Source organism: Alosa pseudoharengus, unplaced genomic scaffold, assembly GCF_046254945.1.
Source record: "Alosa pseudoharengus isolate Yale_2024_CS ecotype anadromous, Long Island Sound unplaced genomic scaffold, YU_APseudo_1.1 YU_APseudo_1.1_scf_24, whole genome shotgun sequence".
NCBI lineage: Eukaryota > Metazoa > Chordata > Actinopteri > Clupeiformes > Clupeidae > Alosa > Alosa pseudoharengus.
In genome coordinates, this window is record NW_027468689.1 from 9,697,353 (window position 1) to 9,719,922 (window position 22,570).

The 22,570-nt window shown below is 44.0% G+C and overlaps 2 protein-coding genes across 2 annotated transcripts in view; one reads left to right on the plus strand and one right to left on the minus strand.

The window, feature by feature from the left end:
* The window catches only part of pi4kaa (phosphatidylinositol 4-kinase, catalytic, alpha a), a 50,812-nt gene extending 49,656 nt beyond the window's left edge, over positions 1-1,156 (plus strand). Inside the window, exon 54 of the mRNA XM_076303074.1 lies at positions 1-1,156. This exon is cut by the window's left edge and continues 240 nt beyond it. The gene's annotated coding sequence lies outside the window, so the exon portion shown is untranslated.
* A 9,970-nt stretch (positions 1,157-11,126) lies between these two features.
* Positions 11,127-21,285, minus strand: hic2 (hypermethylated in cancer 2). Its single transcript, XM_076303075.1, has 2 exons — positions 21,219-21,285; positions 11,127-14,696 (listed from the first exon to the last, which is right to left on the minus strand). Exon 2 carries the CDS (start codon positions 14,662-14,664, stop codon positions 12,976-12,978), a length of 1,689 nt encoding a protein of 562 aa, XP_076159190.1. The 5' UTR covers positions 14,665-14,696; positions 21,219-21,285; the 3' UTR covers positions 11,127-12,975.
* Positions 21,286-22,570: the final 1,285 nt, after the last annotated feature.

Here is a 22,570-nt window from a genome sequence, read left to right on the forward strand (position 1 = left end):
TTGCCAGTCAATCCATTGCTGTGTTCATGAACAGTTTGAGTCAGTTTGAACTCTCAGCTACTGTACTTAGCATCACCATTTTTAATCATTTCAGCTCTGGGCTACTGTAATCAGCATGTACTGTATATCTAAATGGTGTTGACGATTGATTTTGATTTTGTGGCTCTCTTTTAACCCTGTAGTTAATGTGGTGCACGTCCATATTTGGAACATTCCATTCAGTGTGTGTGTGAAGCAGTCTTGACCTTTAACTTGAACCTTCAGGATTGGTTGTCACTGACCGTACGTACTGGAGAGGACAGACCGTCTGGCCCGTCCACCAATCACTGGTGAGAGATGAACGATGTGCTGCAAAACCAAGACCAATACCCTCACCCCTTAGGCTTCGACCATCTGTCTCTCCGAGCACGGCCGGTCAGTGAAGACCCTCAGGGTTTGGTCAGCTAGCATAGCCCAATAAGCTATACCACCAACTGTACCAACCTATTTGCCCTGCAGGCCCTGGGGCCGTTATGCAACCTGTGCACGTCTTAATCACCATCGTGTGTTTGACTGAACAGTTTTAGAAACGTTCTTGTGTTTTACCTTGTGAGTGCAGAGACTTTGTCATATCCACACCCTGTGTCAGGAGATAGCCCTTAACTGACAGCTGTATTACTTTTTAGATGTATTATAATTCTGGGGAAATGGATGTTTACTTGTAGACTATCAACTAAGGTCATGTATTTGGGATTAAGTCTTAGAGTAGGACCCATCCCACTCCCTGGTTCTGTATATAAATACGTTTTAATGTGGTTTTAACCAGAGGAAGCAAGAAGAGGACATAAGAGAGAAAATGTTGGTTACTGTTAAAAATTTCAGAAAATTTGCTGAGGCTGTATTGAGATTGAGTCTTATTTGAGTTATTTCATACTATAGACATATAAATATATATATAGATATTATTTTTCACATTTCACCTTTTACATGGCGGAGTCATTGCAGTTTTGTTGACCCCTCCCACTCACTCCGTCCTTTTATCTGTACGGCCGCCCAGCAGTGGACACCAGAAGGGTGCCGATCCCCCACACCCCCCACACACACGCACGCTGCTTTCCGGCCTTCTGCCGGCCTTTGGCCCTGGTAGTGTGCTGACCGCAGCAGAGGGGGCAGGAGAGGGGAGGGGAGGGGAAGGGGCCCGGGGGGGGAGGGTGTAGGGGGGGGGGGGGTTAGGTGGGGGGTAGGGAGGAGACGGACACTCCTGTATGACTGGCCTCTGGCAGAGCTCGAGATGTGGACCGAGACCCACCCCTCCCCCGTCCACACCACACCACACCACACCACACACACATCCTCTGCCAGCAGGTCATGTGGGATTCAGGGGCTTTATTATGTGAACTTTGTTCATTGGTAATCATGGGTCATGTGTGTCTGTTTGTGTATGGATGTGTGTGTGTGTGTGTGTGTGTGTGTGTGTGTCTGTGAATGAGTGAGTGGTTGAACGTATGACATAACGTCCGAGCTCCAGTTGAAATAAGATCATTTGAAATGTACATGTTTGATCAAATTCTAAATATAAACGACAGTATATGGAAAGAGCTGTCTTGTCTGTGCTTTTATTTTTAACTCCTCCTAAAATAATCTTACAATGCTTTAGGTCTGATCTATATCTATCTGCAATTATATCAGTCAGCCACTATGTAGGAACTGTAATAAAGCTACCATGCGATGTTAGGCCACCTCCAATTTGCTAAACTAAATCACAACTAATAGCAATAAAACAACTCAATTGTTGGTATTAACTTGTCTTTCTAAAGTCTGTCTTTCATCAATAAATGAGTGGCAATGCAGGTGCTGCTGTTCTAACAAGTAACTTAGAGACTTAGATCTCAACTTAGAGATATGTTAAGTCAAACTAAACTGAACTGGTAGGTAATGCATAACATTGAGTATTCTCTGTAAATCTGTGGTATTACGATAGCATGATGGGTCATTTTAACCTTGCATGATATCTGCAGTGCTGTTGGAGTCGTGTTTCTTGTGGTTCATCTTACAAGTCCAGGATTGCCTTGGGTAGGCGCGTATTTGGATACTTTGAGTCCTGCGGGCATTAATATTTAATGAGGATGATATAGCAGGAGGCGCAGAATTGCTGAGCGGATCCATAAGTGGGAGGTCACATGGGCACTATCTCCAGCCTGGATCAGCCACGTTAACCAGCCCTGGACTCATTAAGGCACCTCTCAACGACTGGCCGTCCATCCCACACCCCCCCTCCACCCTCACCCCATCCCTCATCCCTACTCTGAGCCTCAGAGCTTTACAGCACAGCCTATGCCTCGAACATATAGAAACGCCACTACACATGCACGCACACACACACATATATATATATATATATAGGCCTCCCGTTTTCTCCAAGAGACTCATCTCCACCCCACACACGTAGCCTACTGCAGGTTCATAAGAAGAGGTGCGAAGATCACAAGCTCCAGAGCCTGAGCAAAAGACACACACACACACACACACACCCCATCCCGCGCCTACTTCCCTCCTCTCTGTGTCTACCTACTCTCTCTCTCTCTGACTGTAGCCCCCACCTTTCCATGCCTCCATTCTGCTGCCCACTCTCTTACTGACTACTGGAATTCCACCGCCATCCATACATTAGTGAGAATGCTGGGTTGCTATGGAAACCTTTCCCCACAGCCCCCTCCATGGGGACATGGGCAAAGGAGAGAGAGAGGATTGGAGGGGAGGAGGGGGGCTGGAGTAGGAGAGGTGGAGAATGAATAAAAGGTGTTGCCCATAATCCTCTCCCCTCTCAGAAAACTATTCCAGTTTTGTGCAACATGCAGGTTAAAAGAGACCAACCATAGGTCTTAGGCTATATGAAGACTATTATGTATTGATTTGATTGTCCTTTTTCATGTATTCTTTGGCAATTGCACAGTATTGAAAGGTATATAGGCTGCTCCCTCCCCCCATCTCCCACTGTAGATCTGCATAGGCTAAGGGCTTTTTCTCCTGTCGGTGGGAGGGGGCTGCGCCATAGGTCTGGGTGGTCAGCTGCCACAGGAGACAAGCCTACTAATACGTGCCCGTCATCCTCTCACATAAGAGGATATGAAAGTTATTTTTAAAATTGTGCCCCATTACACTCGCCATGCTCAGCAATCTTGTCATGAGACGACGTCTGGTCTGCGCTCCTGCCTTAAGCATTACCTGAATCCCGGGCACACGCACGTCTTCTGCCATTAGATCACATTCGAAGGTGCGAGCCTAAGGCAGCGGCAGAACAAAAGTGTTACCCTGTATCATAATGAGCTTAAAGATTATGAGCTTTAAAACATTTCTCGTCGTCGCCACGACAACGGGCGCACTTAAAGCTGTTGGCCTCACAAACAAACCGGACAAACACGCGAAGAAAGAGGGCAGAGGCAGGCATGAATGGAGCAGGGCACCGGCTACCACAAGCCGGTCCCCTCTGTCCACGCGGTGGGTAGATTTCCACACGAGATTACCCCTACCCACGACATGCTTCATGGGGGGAAACACACATGATGCTCTCAGCCCCACAAACCAGATTAGACTCAAAAGCACCTTAATTAGGGGAAGCCAGGGCATCCATCACTTAGGCTGGCTGTCACAAAGGCTCTTTTTAAAAGCCAGACGACAGGCAGAGACGGTTCCTAGAATGGTGAAAGGGAAAAAAATATCTACTGGAATTAAGTCCCATGTGTGTCATGTGAAGAGAAGCTCAAACGTGTATGTGGTGATTTTAACACAATCACCTCAGCAGGACCAATGTGTTTTCCATTGGTTTACACACACTGGGCACCTAACAGTATCAGTATTGATATTTAGCCCTTGGATTGCTAAACTGGCATGTCTGCACATGAAGGTATGGAAATCCAGATAGCATGAAAGAGAGAAGAAACATTCTTGACTGAATTGACCAGTTCAGACGAGTTGAGTCGAGAAGATGCCGTAACACTGGTTTTACTGGAAAATGCATAGAGAGCTGATAAACCCTGCTTTTACACATACTGTAGGTTACTTGCATGACACCAACATACTACTACCTGAGCCTCACTTCTCCTCACCTCCTGCGGTTTTTCCATGACTTGCACCACAACAGGAAAATGCAATGAAAAGGGTGATGTGGATTTTCATTGCAAACCACTTCACTTTATTCTCTCTCTTCCCCTCCCTCACCCCCACCCTCTCTCAAACACATACGTACAAACTCTTTCTCCCTCACACACACACCTAATGAAATCTGACAGTGATGAATGAGTCCAAAGCCACCACTGAATTTGGATGCAGCAGGTCTGTGTGTGTGTGTGTGTGAGAGCGAGTGTGGGCCCGGCCGTTGAGGGTCTCAGCTCTAAATCTCCATACATATGAGTGCTGAGAGAGCACGGGGAGGCGCGGGCCATTAATGTTAATCATACCGAGCTGATGGCTCCCGATTAAGAGTTTTACCAAAGCACGGTTGGTATTACCACTAAAGGAGCCACTTCCATTTAGAGCACATTAGAAGGTGCCCTACCATGAAGAAAAAAACACCAAAGAACCTGAGAGATGATTCTTTATGTTTGTGAATGGTAAGGCTTTTGGTTAAGAATTGGTGTACACCAGTGTGCGTGTGGTACATGATCTACATTTTATGGTGTTAGAAATGGTTTCAGTCTTGCGTTCATTTTAAATTCACACATCAGTGTGCATGTCATTTTTCCCTACTAAAACACAAATGTACCTGCAATAATTCCTTCCAATACCCTTGTAGCAGTCCGTTCTCTGCTTGTACCTAACATTTGCATTTTCCTGAATAGAAAATGAAAAACTGAAGGAGAAAAAAGGGCTCAGATGTCAGAATTTCACTTTAAATCTGCCCCCCTCGTCCCCCTCTCCCGGCTCCTGCCTCCTTCAGCCTTTTGTGGGGCTCTCCCTGCAGCACCCAGAGAATGCCTCTCTCCATTATGCCTGCGTCCCAAAGCCTGTTTTGTGGGGAGCCATGGCACAGTGCGCATAAAGGACCGGTGCATTCTGGGGGCCAGCAGGACCCTTCTCTCAGAGTGGCTGCTGCTCTACTGTTCCCCCCTCGGCTGAAAGGATCAGGACGCCACGCTAAAGCGCCCGCCGACCGGCCAGTGCCCACCACCTGTAGTGCCCTTTCATTCCGGCCCCCTCCCTCCTCCCCTTCGTTCCATCAGCGTGGCAAAGGCGCCCGGTGCCCCTACATTCAGCTCAGAGGAGGGAAAGGAGGGAGTGGTGGGGGGGGGGATACGGGAGGGAGAAAAGGGAGAATTTTGGTGTACGGGGGGGGACAGGTTTATACGCCTGTATTCTCTCTTTTCTCTATTCTCCCTCTCTCTTTCTGTGTCTGCATTAATCCAGAGCTGTAATGGCAGCAGCTGCGCTGATACAGCATAAAGCAGACACCTGCCCTCTTACTCTTACTGTCCAATGCCACCTCTAAAGACTTTTGTTTTCGCACAAAAAAATAAAAAGGCCAGGAGAAATTCTGAGGGGTTGAATGAGAAAAAAAAACAAACCAAAAAAACACTACTATGCTTATACAATTGCACGAGATTATCCATAAAAACACATACTTTTTTTTGCCATTAGTGAAAATGACTAATTTGATCATTTGCTATTTGATAACAGCCGAGACCTTTTTCTACAACTACTTGGCCTGCAAAAAAAAAAAAAAAAGTTAAAAGCAAAGGGGGGGAAAAACAGGACACATGTCTCTAATATCTGGAGGATCAATTTGCATGTAGCTGCAGATGCTGAAATCAGGCACATTAGCCTAGTGAACGACCATTCATTCATGCAGATGGGGAGGGGGGGACCTCCAGCAAAATCTGCATGTGATTCTCGCTCCTCGCAGATGTGACTATAGTTAATCTATCCTTAGCAGACTGGGGGAGCAAGGAGGCCTAGGTGGGTGGGGGGGGGGGGGGGGGGTGGGGTTGGCCGGCAGCATCAACATACAGCTCATTGTTGCCTGGATGTGACCCCATTCAGGGTCATTTGGCATGTGACACCACTTGAGGCGGGGCCAGATAGGACCCGTAGAAATCAGCCACACAAGGGGCCGTAAAAATGCCAACCCCTCTATTCCCTCGGGGGCAGGGTGGAGAGGGCCTCAGCCCCCTGACACACACACACACACACACACACACGGGGCAGGCTGGCCAGAGACAATAGGCAGGGCCAACGAGTGCGGGTGTGTTTGTGTGTGCCTGAGGGACACGGAATAGTGAGCGAGAGGGCGAAGAGCGGCCGGGGAGAACGACCAGGCCTGTTGGGATTGGCCGAGCAGCGGAGGGGGGTTCACAGATGGCAGGCGTAGGCTGAGTGGCACGGCCCGAAACAAGGGGTGGGGTTAAGAGATGCCCCCACCCGGACCATCAATCACTGCTGACCCTCTCCTTCTGTTGCCCACCCCACCCCCGCTACCACCATTACCACTCTACATCTTACCGCTAAAACACTGCTGCCACCATTCAACCACCCCCCCCCCCTCCCCCCAACACACACACATACACACTCGAGTAGACATCAGTGCCCTCTCCAACCAACTGTTTCAGTCAACATCCCCCACCTCACAGCATAGGCTACATCTGCCAATCTATCCAACCCTCCACCACACTTTCACTCTCTCACACTTTCTACACCCATCCTGCCACACAAAAGCAGAAACCCACAGTTGTAAAACATGTACATGGAATGCATATGAACCAAATCATGTACAGTCAATGACAAAAAAAACATGACATTTTGCTTTCTTGATCAAGATTTTTAATGAAAAGAATCTAAAATGACTTCTCATAGCTGTACATTAAGACTGTAAGACTGTGGATGCCAAGATGACTTCACCTCTGTACATTGTATTGTGTTCACATAACACAAACATTTGAGCTGCATGCTTCCCATGTAGCTCTGACCTGAATACAAGCTCTCCGAGGAATTGAAACGTGAAACCGTGGTGTTGTCAGAGTACTATGCTCAAGGCTCTTATGAAAGACCAAAAAAAAAAAATATATATATATATATATATTAAAATATATATATTAAACCCACAAAGGTATATTCTGAAAGGGAGAAGCCTCACATGTTTTAGAAGCCAAAGGGGATGCATCTATAAGCAAACATCTCCAGCACCAGCTGCTACAGAGCTGCTCCATTAGCAATGAAAGAAATAAAAAGAAAGAATCTGCAGCAGTCGGCAATGGTGGGGAGAGTGTGTGATGGCCTAACGGTGGACTGAGGGTTGAACATGGTGGCGTGGTTGCCTCATTTGGGTGATGCCACGGCCTGAAACCCATGACTAATGGAACAAACCCGACCTGGCCCACATACAAGAGACTTTGGTTTGGTTGACTCAGGTTTGGTAGCTCTACAGCAGTTTGTCCTACATGGTGTACTGAAGAGGATGTCCTATGAGAGATGAAAATGAGTGGCTCTAGTGACTGTTTGAAAGTGAAAACAAATGAGCAATGATGAACACTGTTCTAGCAGCAGCAACAGCAGAAGAGAATTTCACTTCGTGGCCAAGCACCTTCCATTTTTTTGCGCACTTGGTTTAAAGCTTTGGAAGGACAAAGTGAGGTGATAAAGTGATGAAATAAGAAACACGTAAAGGCATTGAAAGTGCAGTTCATCAAGCTCAAAATATACCTCTATAAAACATTAAGATGTGGGTGACCGGCGTGGGATAAACTAAAAGCGGCTAGAGCTGGGCACTCTGCATGAGGTAAAATGTTCATTTTTACAAAAAGCTTTGGCCTTCACATGTTGCTAATGGAAAAAGAAAAGCCATTTTTCCGCCTGAAAGAGAGAAGTCAAGCAATAAAGCCTTGATGCGTGGACACATGACAACACCAGCTTGGCTTCAAATTATTGGTTCCACATACTCGAGTCTGTTCCACCATTCTAAAGGTCCCCATTCTGAGTCAAGTCATGGAACTGTACAGACACGGGGTCACATTTAAAATCGACAAACAGCTTTCAAGTGTCCATTACAGGAAAACACGCTTCGGAGCACATGCATGCTTTGAGTGAGATAAGGATTATTAAGTGATATTAATTTCACCCTTTCTTTCCGATGAGCACATCACGAGACCTGTACATTCCTTCTCTACCTTCGGTTCTTGTAGGTTAAACTAAGGGGGAGGTTATGGCTCTGTTCTATGTCATCATGCTTTTGTAATCTTTCAAAATTTCTCTCTGCTTGCTTTCAAACGTAAAATCAAGACCCTGAAACACCTTATCTCACCCAAAGTGAATTTTAGCAAAGTGAAAACAGGATAAAAAAAAAAACAAAAAAAAACAAACAAAAAAAAAAACAAATAAATACATTCATCACTGATAATAGACATTTGATAAAAAAGTGAACACTGTCAATAAGTGTTTGCACCAATGTGGTTTTGAGGAGAGGCCAGTCTGAGCGTAGGAGCTTCTTTTCACAAACAGGCAGCTCATTGAACAAAAACAGCGACGGCAACATACTAATAGAAAAGACTAAACACTGAGAGGAGAGACAGAGGACTCTTTCCACTCCACAACATATGCAGCAAGTAAAATCCTAAAAGGTTTACTTTGAGGTAAATTTGTTTTGTGTTCACGGTTTCCACGCCTATTTACATAGCTCTGGAAAAAAAAAAAGCAAAAAAAAATAAAAACAAAACAAAAAAACAAACAAAAAATGAAGCAGCAGAGTATTCTGATAAAAGTCCATTTTTATGCACTTAAGAGATATGTTCTTCAAAAATGCTTATTGTTTGCCTCTAGGCTACAATCGCTTTTTTCCTCAGCACGTCCGTAGAGGCAATCACAGAGTGGTTGGTCATAAGTCAAATCCCTCTAGCAGTCATATGAGGATGCCCAACCACACCCCTTAAAGACATACAGCTATGGGTTTTGTTGTTGTACAAGAGAACTAATGCATTTGGAGAATTTCTTTTTTTCCTTTCAGACGGTGACCTACGCAGAAGCGTTCTCCGATTGGCCTCTCCTCACCTGAGGTCTGAAACTGTAAGAGTTTATGTAAACAATGAGATTATACACAAGTATCTCTATACCAGACAAGCTGTCAATCATTCAAAATGTGCTTTGGTTTAGAAAATAGTCTGTAAATTTGGGTATGAGCTTTTTTTAATCTTTGTTGTTTATACAATTTATGCTTACTACTATTTTTTGTTCTAAAACATTCTGGAGGTTAAAGTATTTTTTTTTTTTTTTAATGAACACTCCCTACCTTTCTTTCAAGGCGCTGTTTGAAATGGGACACACTCTTAAAATCTATTTTCATAGGAAACTAGTGTTTTGCTTTTCATCATTAAAATACAGAAATTGACACAGTAGACACAGTCTTACAAATGTAGTTGAAAGTTCCACATTTAAAAGCTGCAGAACCATCCCTGAAGTCTTGAAGTAGAAATATTATTGTCACAGTTTGAAACTTTGTCATCTTCCCCCCCCCCTCCCCCCTGCTCTCTCTTTCTATAGTTCTCAGCTATAATCTGAATGCCTACAAGAAAAGAAAATCTTGCCACCCAACACTTCTCTTCATAGACATTGATGGTAAAACTGATTAAGTGCTGACAAGTATGCAAGAGATCAACAGCAACTTTCTCCTGGAATCCTCCTCCGTAATAATGGATGACTAGGGAGGGAAAAAAAAAAAAAAAAAAAAACAAGGTCTGAGCTAAGGAGTTAAGTGGGTTAATGGCAACCAGCTCGACAGAAAAACGTGGGTGGAGTTAAACCATAATTTTTGGCCATTCTTTCTCTGAGAGCACTACTGCAAAAATGTATGGATGACGAGGAACACCAGCGAAGATAACATCAGGCTGTAGGCTCAGCACTGGTGTGCTGTGGCAGACCTCGGCCCAGCACAGTTGGTAATAAACTTTAGTGGACCCCGTCAACGACAAGCCTACCGGCTCATCATGTGAGATGATCTACCCCGTTTCCCCCTGACGCTAGTTTAAAAAAAAAAAAAAGGAGGAAACGGAATCAAACATGACCTGGGCTCTTTCTCATCTTCGCTTCAGGGTGTTGGGGGCGAAAAAAAAAAAAAAAAAAAAAAAGCCTCGATGGTCCCAAACACAGACAGCGTTACCCAACCATGGCTGTGTAACGTCTAAGATAAAAGAACACTTCATAAACAGACTGTGGCGGGGGTGAGGGGGCTACGATTCCAGGATAAAGTTGCTTGTAAACAGTGCTCAACAGTTCATAATGACTATAGCTGCATCCTACGGTCATCGACAGTAAAAACCCCTCGCATTGGACTTTAAGAGAAAGAACCATAACAAAAAACAACCCAAAGCGGAATGCTGACGGGAGTTGCATTGAGAAGGCTAACATACAAAAGGAATGCAATACACTGGAATTGGCCTTTGGAGTTTTGTGAATCTGTGAAATTTTTGCAAGAAATGGCATCGAGGAATTCAGCAGAAGTTTACATGCACCAGTGTTGCCTTGACAATCTGGATTACGTAACATTCACCCTAGTGTCAGTAACCTCAGAGAACTGTCAACAAAGTATCTATTGGATAATTAAAACATTCTGAAACCATGTAATCCTTTTTCACACAACATTGGTCAACAGTGATACTTGTGGTAAGATGCCTCTCAAGTGGGCAAAAGTTCAGCCTGAGACAATTTCTATTGATACTAAGAGAAAACATGACAGAAAAAAAAAATCAATCCAGTGCATCCATTCCTCCCTCAATGATCTTCCAAAAGTATGGTCAACATGTAACACACAAACCTAACAAACGTCCTAATCAGTTTCAACTTTTTTTCTTTTTTTTTTCCTCATTTTTGGTCTGAACTAAAATAAATTAGTCCTTCTGAAGTTCTTCAACAAAAAAGTCCTCCTGAAGTCGAAGTAAGGACATGGAGACAGAAAGACACTGTTGAGAGACTACTGTAAACTTCAAAGGCAAAGCCACCGGCCCACCAATCAGCAGAAGTTTAACACAAGTGATCATTGGTTTTTAGTACAATGCCAAAGACTAACATAGTGGAAAAAATTATGTTGCACTCTGTCAAGAACTAAGGAAAAAGAAATATATATATATATATATATATATATATATATATATATATATGCTTGGGAGAGATCATATTTTATCAGCTGCAGTGTCGATTTCCAATATTGAAACACTTTGGTTGTGAACTTCTACAGGAAAGTTTAGTTTGTAGCCACTTCTCCATGACAATATCTTCTCTTTGGATTTCACTTACATAAACTTTACATTTTTATCATCAATTGCGCTAGGCAAGAAAAATTACAATACCTTAAATACATGCGTCCAAGAAGCTATTTTCTACTATAATAGGTTTAAAACTTTGTAAATGTAGCATTAAAACCTTTGTTGAGAGATGGGCAGGCTACAAATATTTCAAAAGCCTCAGCAAACCTTTATACATGTCAGGAATCCCCATATTTCCATTAATGAATGTATTGTTCTTAAGAAGAATTAAGAGGTAGCAATGTGACAGGACTATTTAAATAGACCTGCCTTTTTTCAGTGAGGGAAAAACAAAACTGTAAAAACACAACAGTACCAACAGAATCTGAAGCTCGACATTCACTAGAGTCCCCCCACCCAGCCCATCACCCAAGCCAACCCAGTTACTGATCCCCAAAGGAAATATCAAAAGAACTTCCAGTTTAAACATTCACAGAAGCATAACAATAAGTTATCTAAAACAAGTACCATTTTGTTTGGCTTTTTCTTTGAGAGTAAACCCCTATATACTATGAGTAAACGACACAGCTTAAAAAGATTCCAATGATTTCTCGTACCACGTTCCCACAAAGACTGTCCAGGTGTAACTGAGCTGTGGATTGATGTGTGTATTGGTTTATAATTACTCTCCCGCGGCTAAATGGGACAGCCTGGAGGAACATGGGTTTCAAACCAAAAGTGCTAAAGTACGCAAATGATGACCAGTCTCTCAAAATAGAGGGCACTTCAAATCAAACGTATGAAAATAAAATGTATATTGTACCAACATAAAAGGGTTTATCCAAAGACAGCAAAATATTTGGAAAAGAGAGAGAAAAGGTGAAAAATGCCCTGCATATGGGATGGCTTGTCATGCAGCCAATTCACTTTGAGGACAACTGGTTTGAAACCCATTAGCAGAACTAGTCCAGCCACACGCATCAATGTGGACACGTGGTATTGAGCAGAAATCAAAGGAAATGTTTGGTTGGATGCACAAAAGCTTTCATGAAACACCACAGTAATGAATTCAGACAGTTCCTACTTTTGGTATGTCTGACAACACTATCTTTGAGACCCCTGGAAACACTTATTTGCCATAGTATGGGAAAGTTTTTTTTTTTTTCTTTTCTTAAATCTTCCTCTGAATTTAAAATATACGTTTATCATAATCTTATGGTCACAATATACCTATTTGTTTCAAGGACTTCCTTAACTGACTTTAGGATTCTCCTTTCCCAAGCCAATACTCCACAGCAGGATTCTGATCAGGAAATAAAAAGTGTGTATGTTTGGGATACCAACAAAACCCCCAGACCAACTGGACACGAGACATCACAGAAATGAAAGCTTACTGCCAAACAGACTGCATCAGATTTGTAGTGGTCTGGTTGTCCTATGAAGTCGTCACAAAAACAGCATAAGTACCCCAACCATACATTCACAGCATGTAGTAAAGTCAGATGCAAAAAAAAAAAAGAAAGAAAAAAAAAAATATCATACCGATTTCTTTTCTTTGAGGAGATCATGATGGTTTTTTCATGGTTGGAACTTTAATATTGACCACTTCTCCCAAATTGGAAGGCAGGAGAAAACTCACCCATCCTCTCTCTCGCTCCAGACAAAACTAACTTGATACCTACTTTTGAAGTAAGAGTGTGCGCTTTTCTCTTTTTTTGACGCGAGACGCGCTTATTGTTGTAGGTAAAAGGGTTTTCCTGGGCTGGCAGTCTTTGGCTTATGACGGGGAGGTGTGCATTCGGAGGTGACTGATGAGGTTGCGCTGCTGCGTGAACTTGCCACCGCACAGCTGACATTCGTATGGCTTCTCGCCCGAGTGCACGCGCATGTGCTCCGTCAGCCGGTACTGGCGGGTGAAGCGCATGCCGCACTCCTCGCAGGCGAACGGCTTGAGGCCCAGGTGGCTGCGCATGTGACGCGTCATGGTGCCGCGCTGCGTGAACATCTTGCCGCAGATGTTGCAGGGGAAGGGCCGGGTGAGCCAGTGGGTCTTCTCGTGCTGCCGGAGAGTGGCAGGATCCTTGTAGCTCCGGCTGCACACCGAGCAGCTGAATCGGCGGGCCTCCCCGCTGACGGCCAGCGCCGCCTGGGACGACAGGTCCTCGGCCTCGGCCTCCTCCTCCTTCTGGTAGGAGTCCTCCTCCTCCTCCTCTTTGATGTACAGCTCCTCCTCGGTGTGCGTCTCCACGTGGGCGTTGAGCTCCTCCGAGCTGGGGAAGCCCTTGCCGCAGGGGATGCACACGTACAGGTTGTCGCCGAGGGCCGGCTCAAAGCCCTCCTGCCGGTAGACGTAGTTGGTGCTGTTGCGGCCGCCGCTCTCGCCCTCGCTGTTGCCGCTCTCCTCGCTCTGGCCGTTCTCCATGCCCTCTTCGTCCTCCTTGCACTGGTAGGAGCCGTCCGGGCCGATGTTGTTGTTCAGCCGCTTGGCCACGCCGTTGGGGAGCGCGGCTCGCTCCGAGTCGTCGGCCTTGTTGGCTTCGCCTCTGACCCGCTGTCGGCTCCGGGCTGTGGGGCGCGAGCGCGAAGGGACCTTGCTGTGTTGGTCCACGTCGGCGGGCGGCTGGCCTTCCTCGCTTTCTCCTCCGCCGTCTCCGAGGTCCATGGGCTCTCCACCGACCAGGCTCTGAGGGTTGGTGGTGTTCTCTTCAAACGAGGCACTGTTGGCTGTGGATTCTGAGGCAGATTGAGGTGATTCTTGGGGGATGCTGCTGGGGCTAACTTCTTCCGTGGCCGTGCTCCCAGACGGGCTTTTCTTGGACAGGTCCAGGCCCAGCTCCTGGATGCCCCCGATGTTGTTGCTGCTGATATTGTTGTTGGTCATGGTGCCGTTGCTTCCGTTCTTACTGGTGGAAGGGCTGAGGGAGTTGGCCGTGGCCCCGATGAACATCTCATCCTCGGACAACTCTTCGTCGTGCTGCCGCTTGGGCTTTTCACTGTCTTTTAACCCTGACATTTGCATCTGAGTGACGGGGGTGGAGGACAGCCTTTGGTTGCGGGAGGTTCGTCCGTTGGTGGGCGTGGTCGGCTTGTTGAGAAGGGACCGTCCAGTGCGCTTCAGCTTCTTCCTACACAGGGCAGCCAGGTCGTGGAGTTGGAGGTAGCTTGCTGCCGTTAGGAGGGCACTGAAATTGTGGTCATTGACCTGGTCTGAGGTCAAAAGCTTGCCGGTGTAAATGAAGTCTAATACCTGCCGAAACACAGACGGGTTGACCATGTCTGTGTCCAGATTTATCAAGTTATCATGGAGGATCAGGGACTTAAAGTAGATGCTGCTGGCTGCCAAGATGTTCTTGTGGGCCCGGAAGAGGGCATTTTCTACAACTATGATCACATCACACAGATAACCTTTGGCTCTTTGTTGGTTTAGCTGCAGCAGCAATTGTTTGGCATGATTTGGCAATTCCATTTCCAGCTTCTTCTTATCTGCACCTACACAACCTGAAGGGGAACAAGAATCGTACAGTTAATACAAATAAACTATGATTAATATTATCACTGCCTTAAAGTGACTTTTATACAAACTATGAAATGGCATTGGCTAAAATTGGCTTAAATCACTCAATCAACATCAAGGATGAAGAAAATCAATTTACTCAACCTAATCACAAAAACCTAAACACTTGCAGCTCAGGTTATGTTAAACCCTTATGGAGACATTTTCACCAAATAGGAAGCTACTGTGACCTTAAAAAATAGAGCGGGGACATTAAAAGAGGGTCAGAAGTCACATGACCCATGACTAATCGCTGCAAAAAATGTAGCTTGAAAAGGCCTTCCACGGCAGCAGGAAAACAACTTTAGACAGACAGTGATCAACCTCCTGACATCAGAGGGTGCGTTCAAATTTGGCCAACAGTGGAGAACGTTGGTGTTAACATTCCATTGTAACGGTAATTACATTGTTGCCTTCATCAAGCTCACATCCAGTTCCACTGTATGTTTGCAGAGAACTACCTCTGCAGACTGTTTGCAGTTGTTCGCAAACGTTCGCCGAAAACTCAAGGCAAACGGAAAACTGTTCGGCAACGCTCGCCTTTGGGGCAGCCGTGGCCCACTGGTTAGCACTCTGGACTTGTAACCGGAGGGTTGCCGGTTCGAGCCCCGACCAGTGGGCCGCGGCTGAAGTGCCCTTGAGCAAGGCACCTAACCCCTCACTGCTCCCCGAGCGCCGCCATTGTAGCAGGCAGCTCACTGCGCCGGGATTAGTGTGCGCTTCACCTCACTGTGTGTCCACTGTGTGCAGTGTGTTTCACCAATTCACGATTGGGTTAAATGCAGACACCAAATTTCCCTCACAGGGATCAAAAAAGTATATATACTTATACTATGTTTGCGAAATTGAACGCACCGCAGGCTAGACCCTTCTTTATAAGTTGAGGAAACTATAACACAATCAAGCGTTAAAAATACTATAAGAGAGCAGGCCTACGGTAAACGTGTTAATACACCCAAAGGTTTCAGCTGAAACAGTGAAATAAACATTGAGGAGTGACCCATTAAATGGGCTATTCAAACTCATGCAGTTGCCTAGGTTACAATTTAACCAGCACAATTCTATCTTGTCTAAAAAATGCTACAAATACTTTACAATGTTGGGTTACGTCAATTGTTCAGGTACTATGAATAAGAAACAATAAAGCGCTGATGCCATGTGGCAAAGAATGTACCACGGTGATTTAATATTATGAAGGTTCAATACCAAGCAGTGAAAATATCGCACATGTTATGGCACACCACCAGAAATCAGATATAGCATCATTGCAAACACAGTTTTTTTTGGAGACATTGACAAAAAAGAAAAATCAATACCTTGACACCCATTAAAAAAATAAAATAAAAAAAAAAACAAAAAAAAAAAACACTTTTTTTGGTCCACACCACAATATTGGTATCATGTTGCCCGCTGTATACCAATACACAGCTTAGGGACAATGGAGAGGGGGTAAAGCAGGGAGGGCCGAACATCAATGATCTGCATCTCTCTTTTTACAGGGAGGCAACGGAGCCGTCTTAACGCTCCTGCCAGCGGCTAGAGCTGCCAGCCTCCAGGGTCATTCCCTTTGTTGCGGGGCAGGGGCGTTGGGGGGAGGGAGGCCGGCAGACAACCCAGGCCTCGCTTGCTATGGGGGACCGAGTGCAACCTGAGCTGGTGGTTCACCAAGGGTGTGGTGAGAACAGGTAGGCTAAACCAGCAACCCCCTCTCCTGTTCTCCTTCCCTCCCAGTGCCCAAGCAGGCCCTGGCTTGCAACAGAATCTTTGAAATGCAACAGATAGAGATTTAGCCATTTTGGGTTTGGGGGGTGTGTGGGGTGGTGGTGATGGTATTGGTAGTTGGTTGGTTGGGGCAACGATCCTTCAGAATGCTCCAGAAGAAAAGGTCACATATGGTTCTCTTTTCCCATTTCCATGGTCCAATTTCAGCAAACACCCACAAGCAAAGAAGCTCTGCTGGATATAATCTAGAATATGCAATTCAACCAATTCCTCCGTTGATTTCTCTACTACTGATGGATTATTTAGAGTTATCTTCACCCCATTCAGTATCAAGCTCACAACAGTTGACACAAAACTGACTAAAAATCCAGAAACACTTCAGTGCTGCCCTGCGTAAACCAAGTGGCCGAACTCAAAAGCACTCAAGAAATCCTAGCAGCAAAAAAAAGGACAAAGAGAGAAAAAAAAGCAACAGTAGACACCCATTTGCTATCACAGAGCCAGCAGCTTCATTCTAATATCTCGCCCGCTAAATTAGCCTCCTATCAGCTTCAACAGTAAGGGATGGGCAGATGAGCGGAACTATAAATAACTCAATATGACTGTGGATGCAAACATTGATACATCATTCTTGAAAGGATTACAGAATTAAACATTATTGGATTTATTTTCCTCTAGACAACCAAATCCAACTAAAATGCCGATCTTGATAAATAAATTCAAACCTAACCCCACACACACAGTCTTCTGGTATGTCTATACCTTTCATTTAGTATGGATGAGTCAAGATTAGAAATGAGATCCAATTTGAAACCAGCTCCCCTATTCTGGCCTAGTAACTTATTAACAAGAAAATAAATCTTGGTTTTGACATTTCAGTTAGGTTATACTCATTCAGAAATATCTACAGAAAAAAAAATAGATCTATAATGCTGACTAGAAATAACTTACTGAAACAAATCAGTAACTCTTCCGTTTAGTACACTGATGCCTCATCATTTCTAAATATTCACAGTAATTCACTGCATTGCAGGATTCATAAACAAGAGCAGCACAATCTTTTCCTTTGACAGCACAGACACATCCTGAGCCATTGTGAAATAGCAGGATTCGGACAGTCTTGAGAGCAAACTGACTATTCTCTAATCAGAGAGCGAGAAAATGCAGTCATTCACATGTGCAAGCAACCTTTTATGTACCACAAGACACGCTGCAATTTGTTCACACGTGCAGTGAGCAACCCAGAACTTGATACCCAAAAACAAATGCAATTATTGCATGTAGTACCATACTGGCCAAGACATAGTAGCACTAGTTAGACTAGTGATATACCTTCACAACCAATGGGCCTGTAATCCACATATTATATTACCCACGAACATTCAGTGGTATTAGCTTCCTATCAATATCTGATGGCAGTCATGCTACACATATACACTCGCGCCATACCTGTACCCACCAGTATAATAGCTTCAGAATACTCCTCAGTGTCGTCTCACACAAAAAAAAATTCACTTGCCCCCTTCACCTATGAATTTCTATTCACTGATGCATTCAACGCCGCTAGGATGGTGGGCGTGATAATATCGCTGGGTAAAGTATTTTTAGCTTTGGTCCACAATAGTATCGTATAAGGATTGGAGAGATAGTGGCCCACATCTGTTTGTTAAATGTTGATATCTCAAGAAAGCCTCACTCCCTACCAAACGCAGACCCGGGAGACGTTTGAGATGTGAAATTATCTGAGACTTGCATGCAACGGGTTGATAAGACACTTCTGGGTCTTTTATTGGCTTAGACATTTCTTAACCTCCACCCCAAACAAAAAAAGCTACCTTTCGAAAAAAGGCAGACGGGGCCATCTCAGAAATGAAACGGTCCTAATCATTAAGAGGGGACGTCTGGAGGCAGCAAAGCACAGGGTAAGCAGAAGCGGCCTGGTAAGGAGCATGATTAACCCCGTAAACAAGCTTATCCTGTGTCGCATACCCTCTGGGGCCTGCTATTAGTGTTTAAATGCAAACTACCCACAACTAGGAGAGCCGTGCAACTGTGGAGAAAGACAGTGCAAGTACTTCAATATGAGAAAGTGCAAGTACTTCAATATGGAAAAGAAAAGAAAGCTGAACGGTCCAAGTGGAAAAGTGACTGACAACAAAACGCTTGTCATCAATCATCAATAGCAGTTTCACACATCTTACGTCCACACACAAAACAAATGTTTAATCTTGCACACGTTGTTTCTGACCCAAAGCCTGATTGTCTTACTTTAATGTAATCGAAAATGTGTTGCTGTAACAGCCCGAGGTCCAGATAAGACAGAATCACTTATCAATATATCCTCGCCCACCCATTAGCCCAAAGGGAATCAGACGAAGTCCTACCCTCAAGCAGTATACGGGTCTAAAGTTCAGAAGCACTCACTATACGGTTAAGATAGGGAGCCCTCAGAAATACCATACCAAAAAGTAAACAACTCTGGTTTCAGTGGTCTTTGGGTTTGAGGCTCTCACTGCAAACTGCAAATTAAAACAGGCACTGGTTTCTTCTGCTCATTGTCTATTTCGCAAAAGGCAAATACATTTAATAAACATTGCATAAAAACTCAGTGGTAGCATTGCAAGTATTACACTACTGCCAAGAGCATTTGGAGGAAGGGACACATCTCTGAAAAAATGCATACATGCAACCTGGTGCAATGAATGAATCAGTAATCCATAAGGATCACTCCCCATTAAAACATTAATGTACAACTATATTTTTTAAAACAAGACAGGCGTTACTACCTGAATACTCCCTTTTAAACCTGTAACTAGCTACTTTACATAATAGATCCAGGAGAAAAAAGGAACTTCCTTCTCTACTCAGTAAGCATCACATGGAAAGGCTGCACTCATTGTGACAGCTTTCATTAACTGCAGTATTTCACAACAAACATGCAAAGTATGCGTGGCAAGACAGGTTATAGGCTAGATTCTCCCTTGGAGCAGACTAGTGCTGCCTCATCTTAAGGTTCTACTCTCATCAAGCTGGTATAAAAAGAAATAATCAGAGTTATGCAAACAGTTTTCCCTCTCTGAAACTACCTCCTTGTGCATGAAGCTGAAGGGACCATCTCTGCACCAGCCTAGCCCCCTCACCTCCCACCTACCCCACACACAGTCCAACATCAAAAACATCTGCAAAATATGGTAAATAGCAAACTGGTTTAATAGCTCAGATCTTGCAAAACAGAATATGGTTGACTGGACATAGTACCTTTTTCCAAGAACTGCCTAAACTCAAAGCAAAGTCATCATGCACGTAGGCTGAAGTGAACGATGATAATACAAACATTTAAGCTGCAAATAGGCTGACGGGGACATTTAATTCATTGTTTAATTTAAATGAATCAATGCTATCTTCTCTGGTTGAAACTATCTGGAGACCGTTTCATTAATATAGATTACGACACCACCAGAAAATACCCACTAACTCAAACAGCACTGTCATTTAAATCAGAACAAGAAGGCATTCACTGATTTCTTCTATACACGTACCGATAAAATGCATGAGAAAATGTGGCATTCGATCTCAATGCAAACAAAAACACTGTAATACACCAGCACCCCTCCCCCTTCATTAAAATGGATGAGATTAAAATTGGATTCGTTTGGGAAAACCACCCAATCTTTTTGTTAAAAATTAAAAGGTATAGCGTCTCATGAGCGTACAAAACAGTTTAAATACTTTAGCTGCTGCATAATTAACTAAATTACGCATCCAACCAAACACAGCATTGGTTAATGTAGCTAGATTGCGGTATAACTACAAAAAATATGACAAAACATCCCGAAATAGGAAATGTCTCCGCAATGCCAACTCGGTACATCTCTCAGTGATCTTTTCGTCTCGAGATCGATTTGTTTAAACTATGTGTAAAGATTGTAGCTGATGTGATACAAAATGTGACAGCACGCGTTCTGGATTAATTTGCAATCAGCTGTGGTTAACACTAAAAGCGTGTCCTACGTGGCCAATCTGCTCAATATGGCATATGACAGTACTATAAAGTGTCAACACAAATAAAATAAACCTGAGAACACTGTCTTACCCCACCAAGAAATCAAATTTAATTAGCTCGCTAACGATGTAACCAAAGTTAGATAGCCTAACATTATCATAAAAAAAAAAAACAGTACAGTCTACGAATATATAATAAACTAGCTTGCAGCAAACGGATAATCAATAGCAGCACAAAGCATGAAATATCTGTAAGTAATTGTTTTTCTTCTCTTCTCAAAAACAAGACACACCGTATTGCTGTGATGACGCGGACCCAGGCTTATCTGAGCCCATTAGCTGGTTGCTTCGCGTTTAGAGAATGTTGCTAGATAAAATAGATGGATTTCAATATTAAGGGTCAATGACGAATTAAACTCCAACGAAGTTATTTACACAAGGGGAGAAAACAAAACCGGACACGTCGACGGTCATATTTCTCTCGACAGCACGACGACCAAAGCCAGGCAGAACGTATGGCGAATATTGCACAGGCACTGGCAGGCTGGTAGCGCTGGCGCTGCACTCGAGCTCCAAGCTTTGAACAAGAGAAGACCCTGTGGGCACGCGATAAGAGGCAAACGTTTGAGGAATCTGGAGTCGCTTTCAGCGCAGATTGAAATCAAACACACAACCAAACTTGTCAAGCATTTTGATTTTCTTTTTAAAACACTAAGTTGCAAGAATTCCAATGAAATAGATACCTTAATACATCGAAAGAAGGTCTTCAAATAGCCATCCTGTTTTCTCATCTCACAGCCTTCCCAGCGCCATCTTGCAAGCTTGTGACGTTGAAACCCTCACCCCTGACCCAAATTTGAATAAAAGCCAGAAGAGAGGGGGCGATAGGAGAAATACCTCTGCCAGCTCAGTCACTGATTTGATTAGGCGTCGGAGGCCTACGTTTAGCAAAATTTGCAAATGTCGTTTTGCCCCAAGTGTTGCCAAATGCAGGTGTTATCTAGCCACCCAATAGGGTAACAATCACCAGCAATTACATGTGTGCGTAATATCTTTTAAGTGAAACCGTAGGCCGATACTAGCCTAACATATAGCCACTTCAATACCATTCACAAACCATTGATGGTATGCAGGTAACTCAATACAGGTTCGGCCAGTTGCATGTTTAACCCAAAACTCGGCTACTTTTCATAAGACCTAATACAACAGCAGCAGTATTTTGCTTATTCCACCTAATTTGCCCAGCCAGAACAGGAAGTAGGCCTAGGCTAATTGGCTATCACTGTAATGTGAGGATTAATGCCGAATTAAAATGTAAACTAGACATATGTGCAAGATCGCTTTTTTATAAACATTTCTTCGACATACTTTGTTCAGACTGGCATAGGTAAAGGGTCTAGGCCTACGTTGTCTTCATTTTTGTAAACTTCACTATCATAGCCATATTAGCCTATATCCCAAAAGGAAAAAAAATATTTCTTTACTTTATTTTTTAAAAGTTTAAAACTTTATTTTCCTTTGCCTATCTGCCTACGTCACCCAGATGCATGCACTATCGACCTTGAAGATGATAGTCCTCCAGAAGTGGTACCATTAGAATACACCAAACACAAACTATAACGCCCCTTGGTGGATGCAAGGTGAATAGGTCGCGATAAGACCTATGGATAAGACGGACGCTGGTTGCAGCGCATCTTCTGTGTTTGTTGGCTATTTGGCAACTACCGCTTGCTGCGCCTAGCATTTTGGCAGACTTGAACAAGTCCAACTTACACCATAGTGCACCTCGCGTTTTACTCTACGCCCTGTCTGATCGCGCCCATATTGATATTTAGGGATGCCCAGGATCATCCCTGAATATCAATAGGCCGTCTGAGAGCTGCCCAGAACTTGTTGGCCAATTTTCTGAGTTATGTTTGGATATAGCCTACATCTTCAGCAATTAAAAGTAGCTAACACGGCAAGGGCTACGTTGAACGTTATGTTTTCATTACAACACATTAGTTAAATAATCTATGAAATTGTAGCCTAATGTTTCAAGACAGTCTAAGCAATATGGTAGCCTATTCAAACAATATATATTAATATAAGTAGT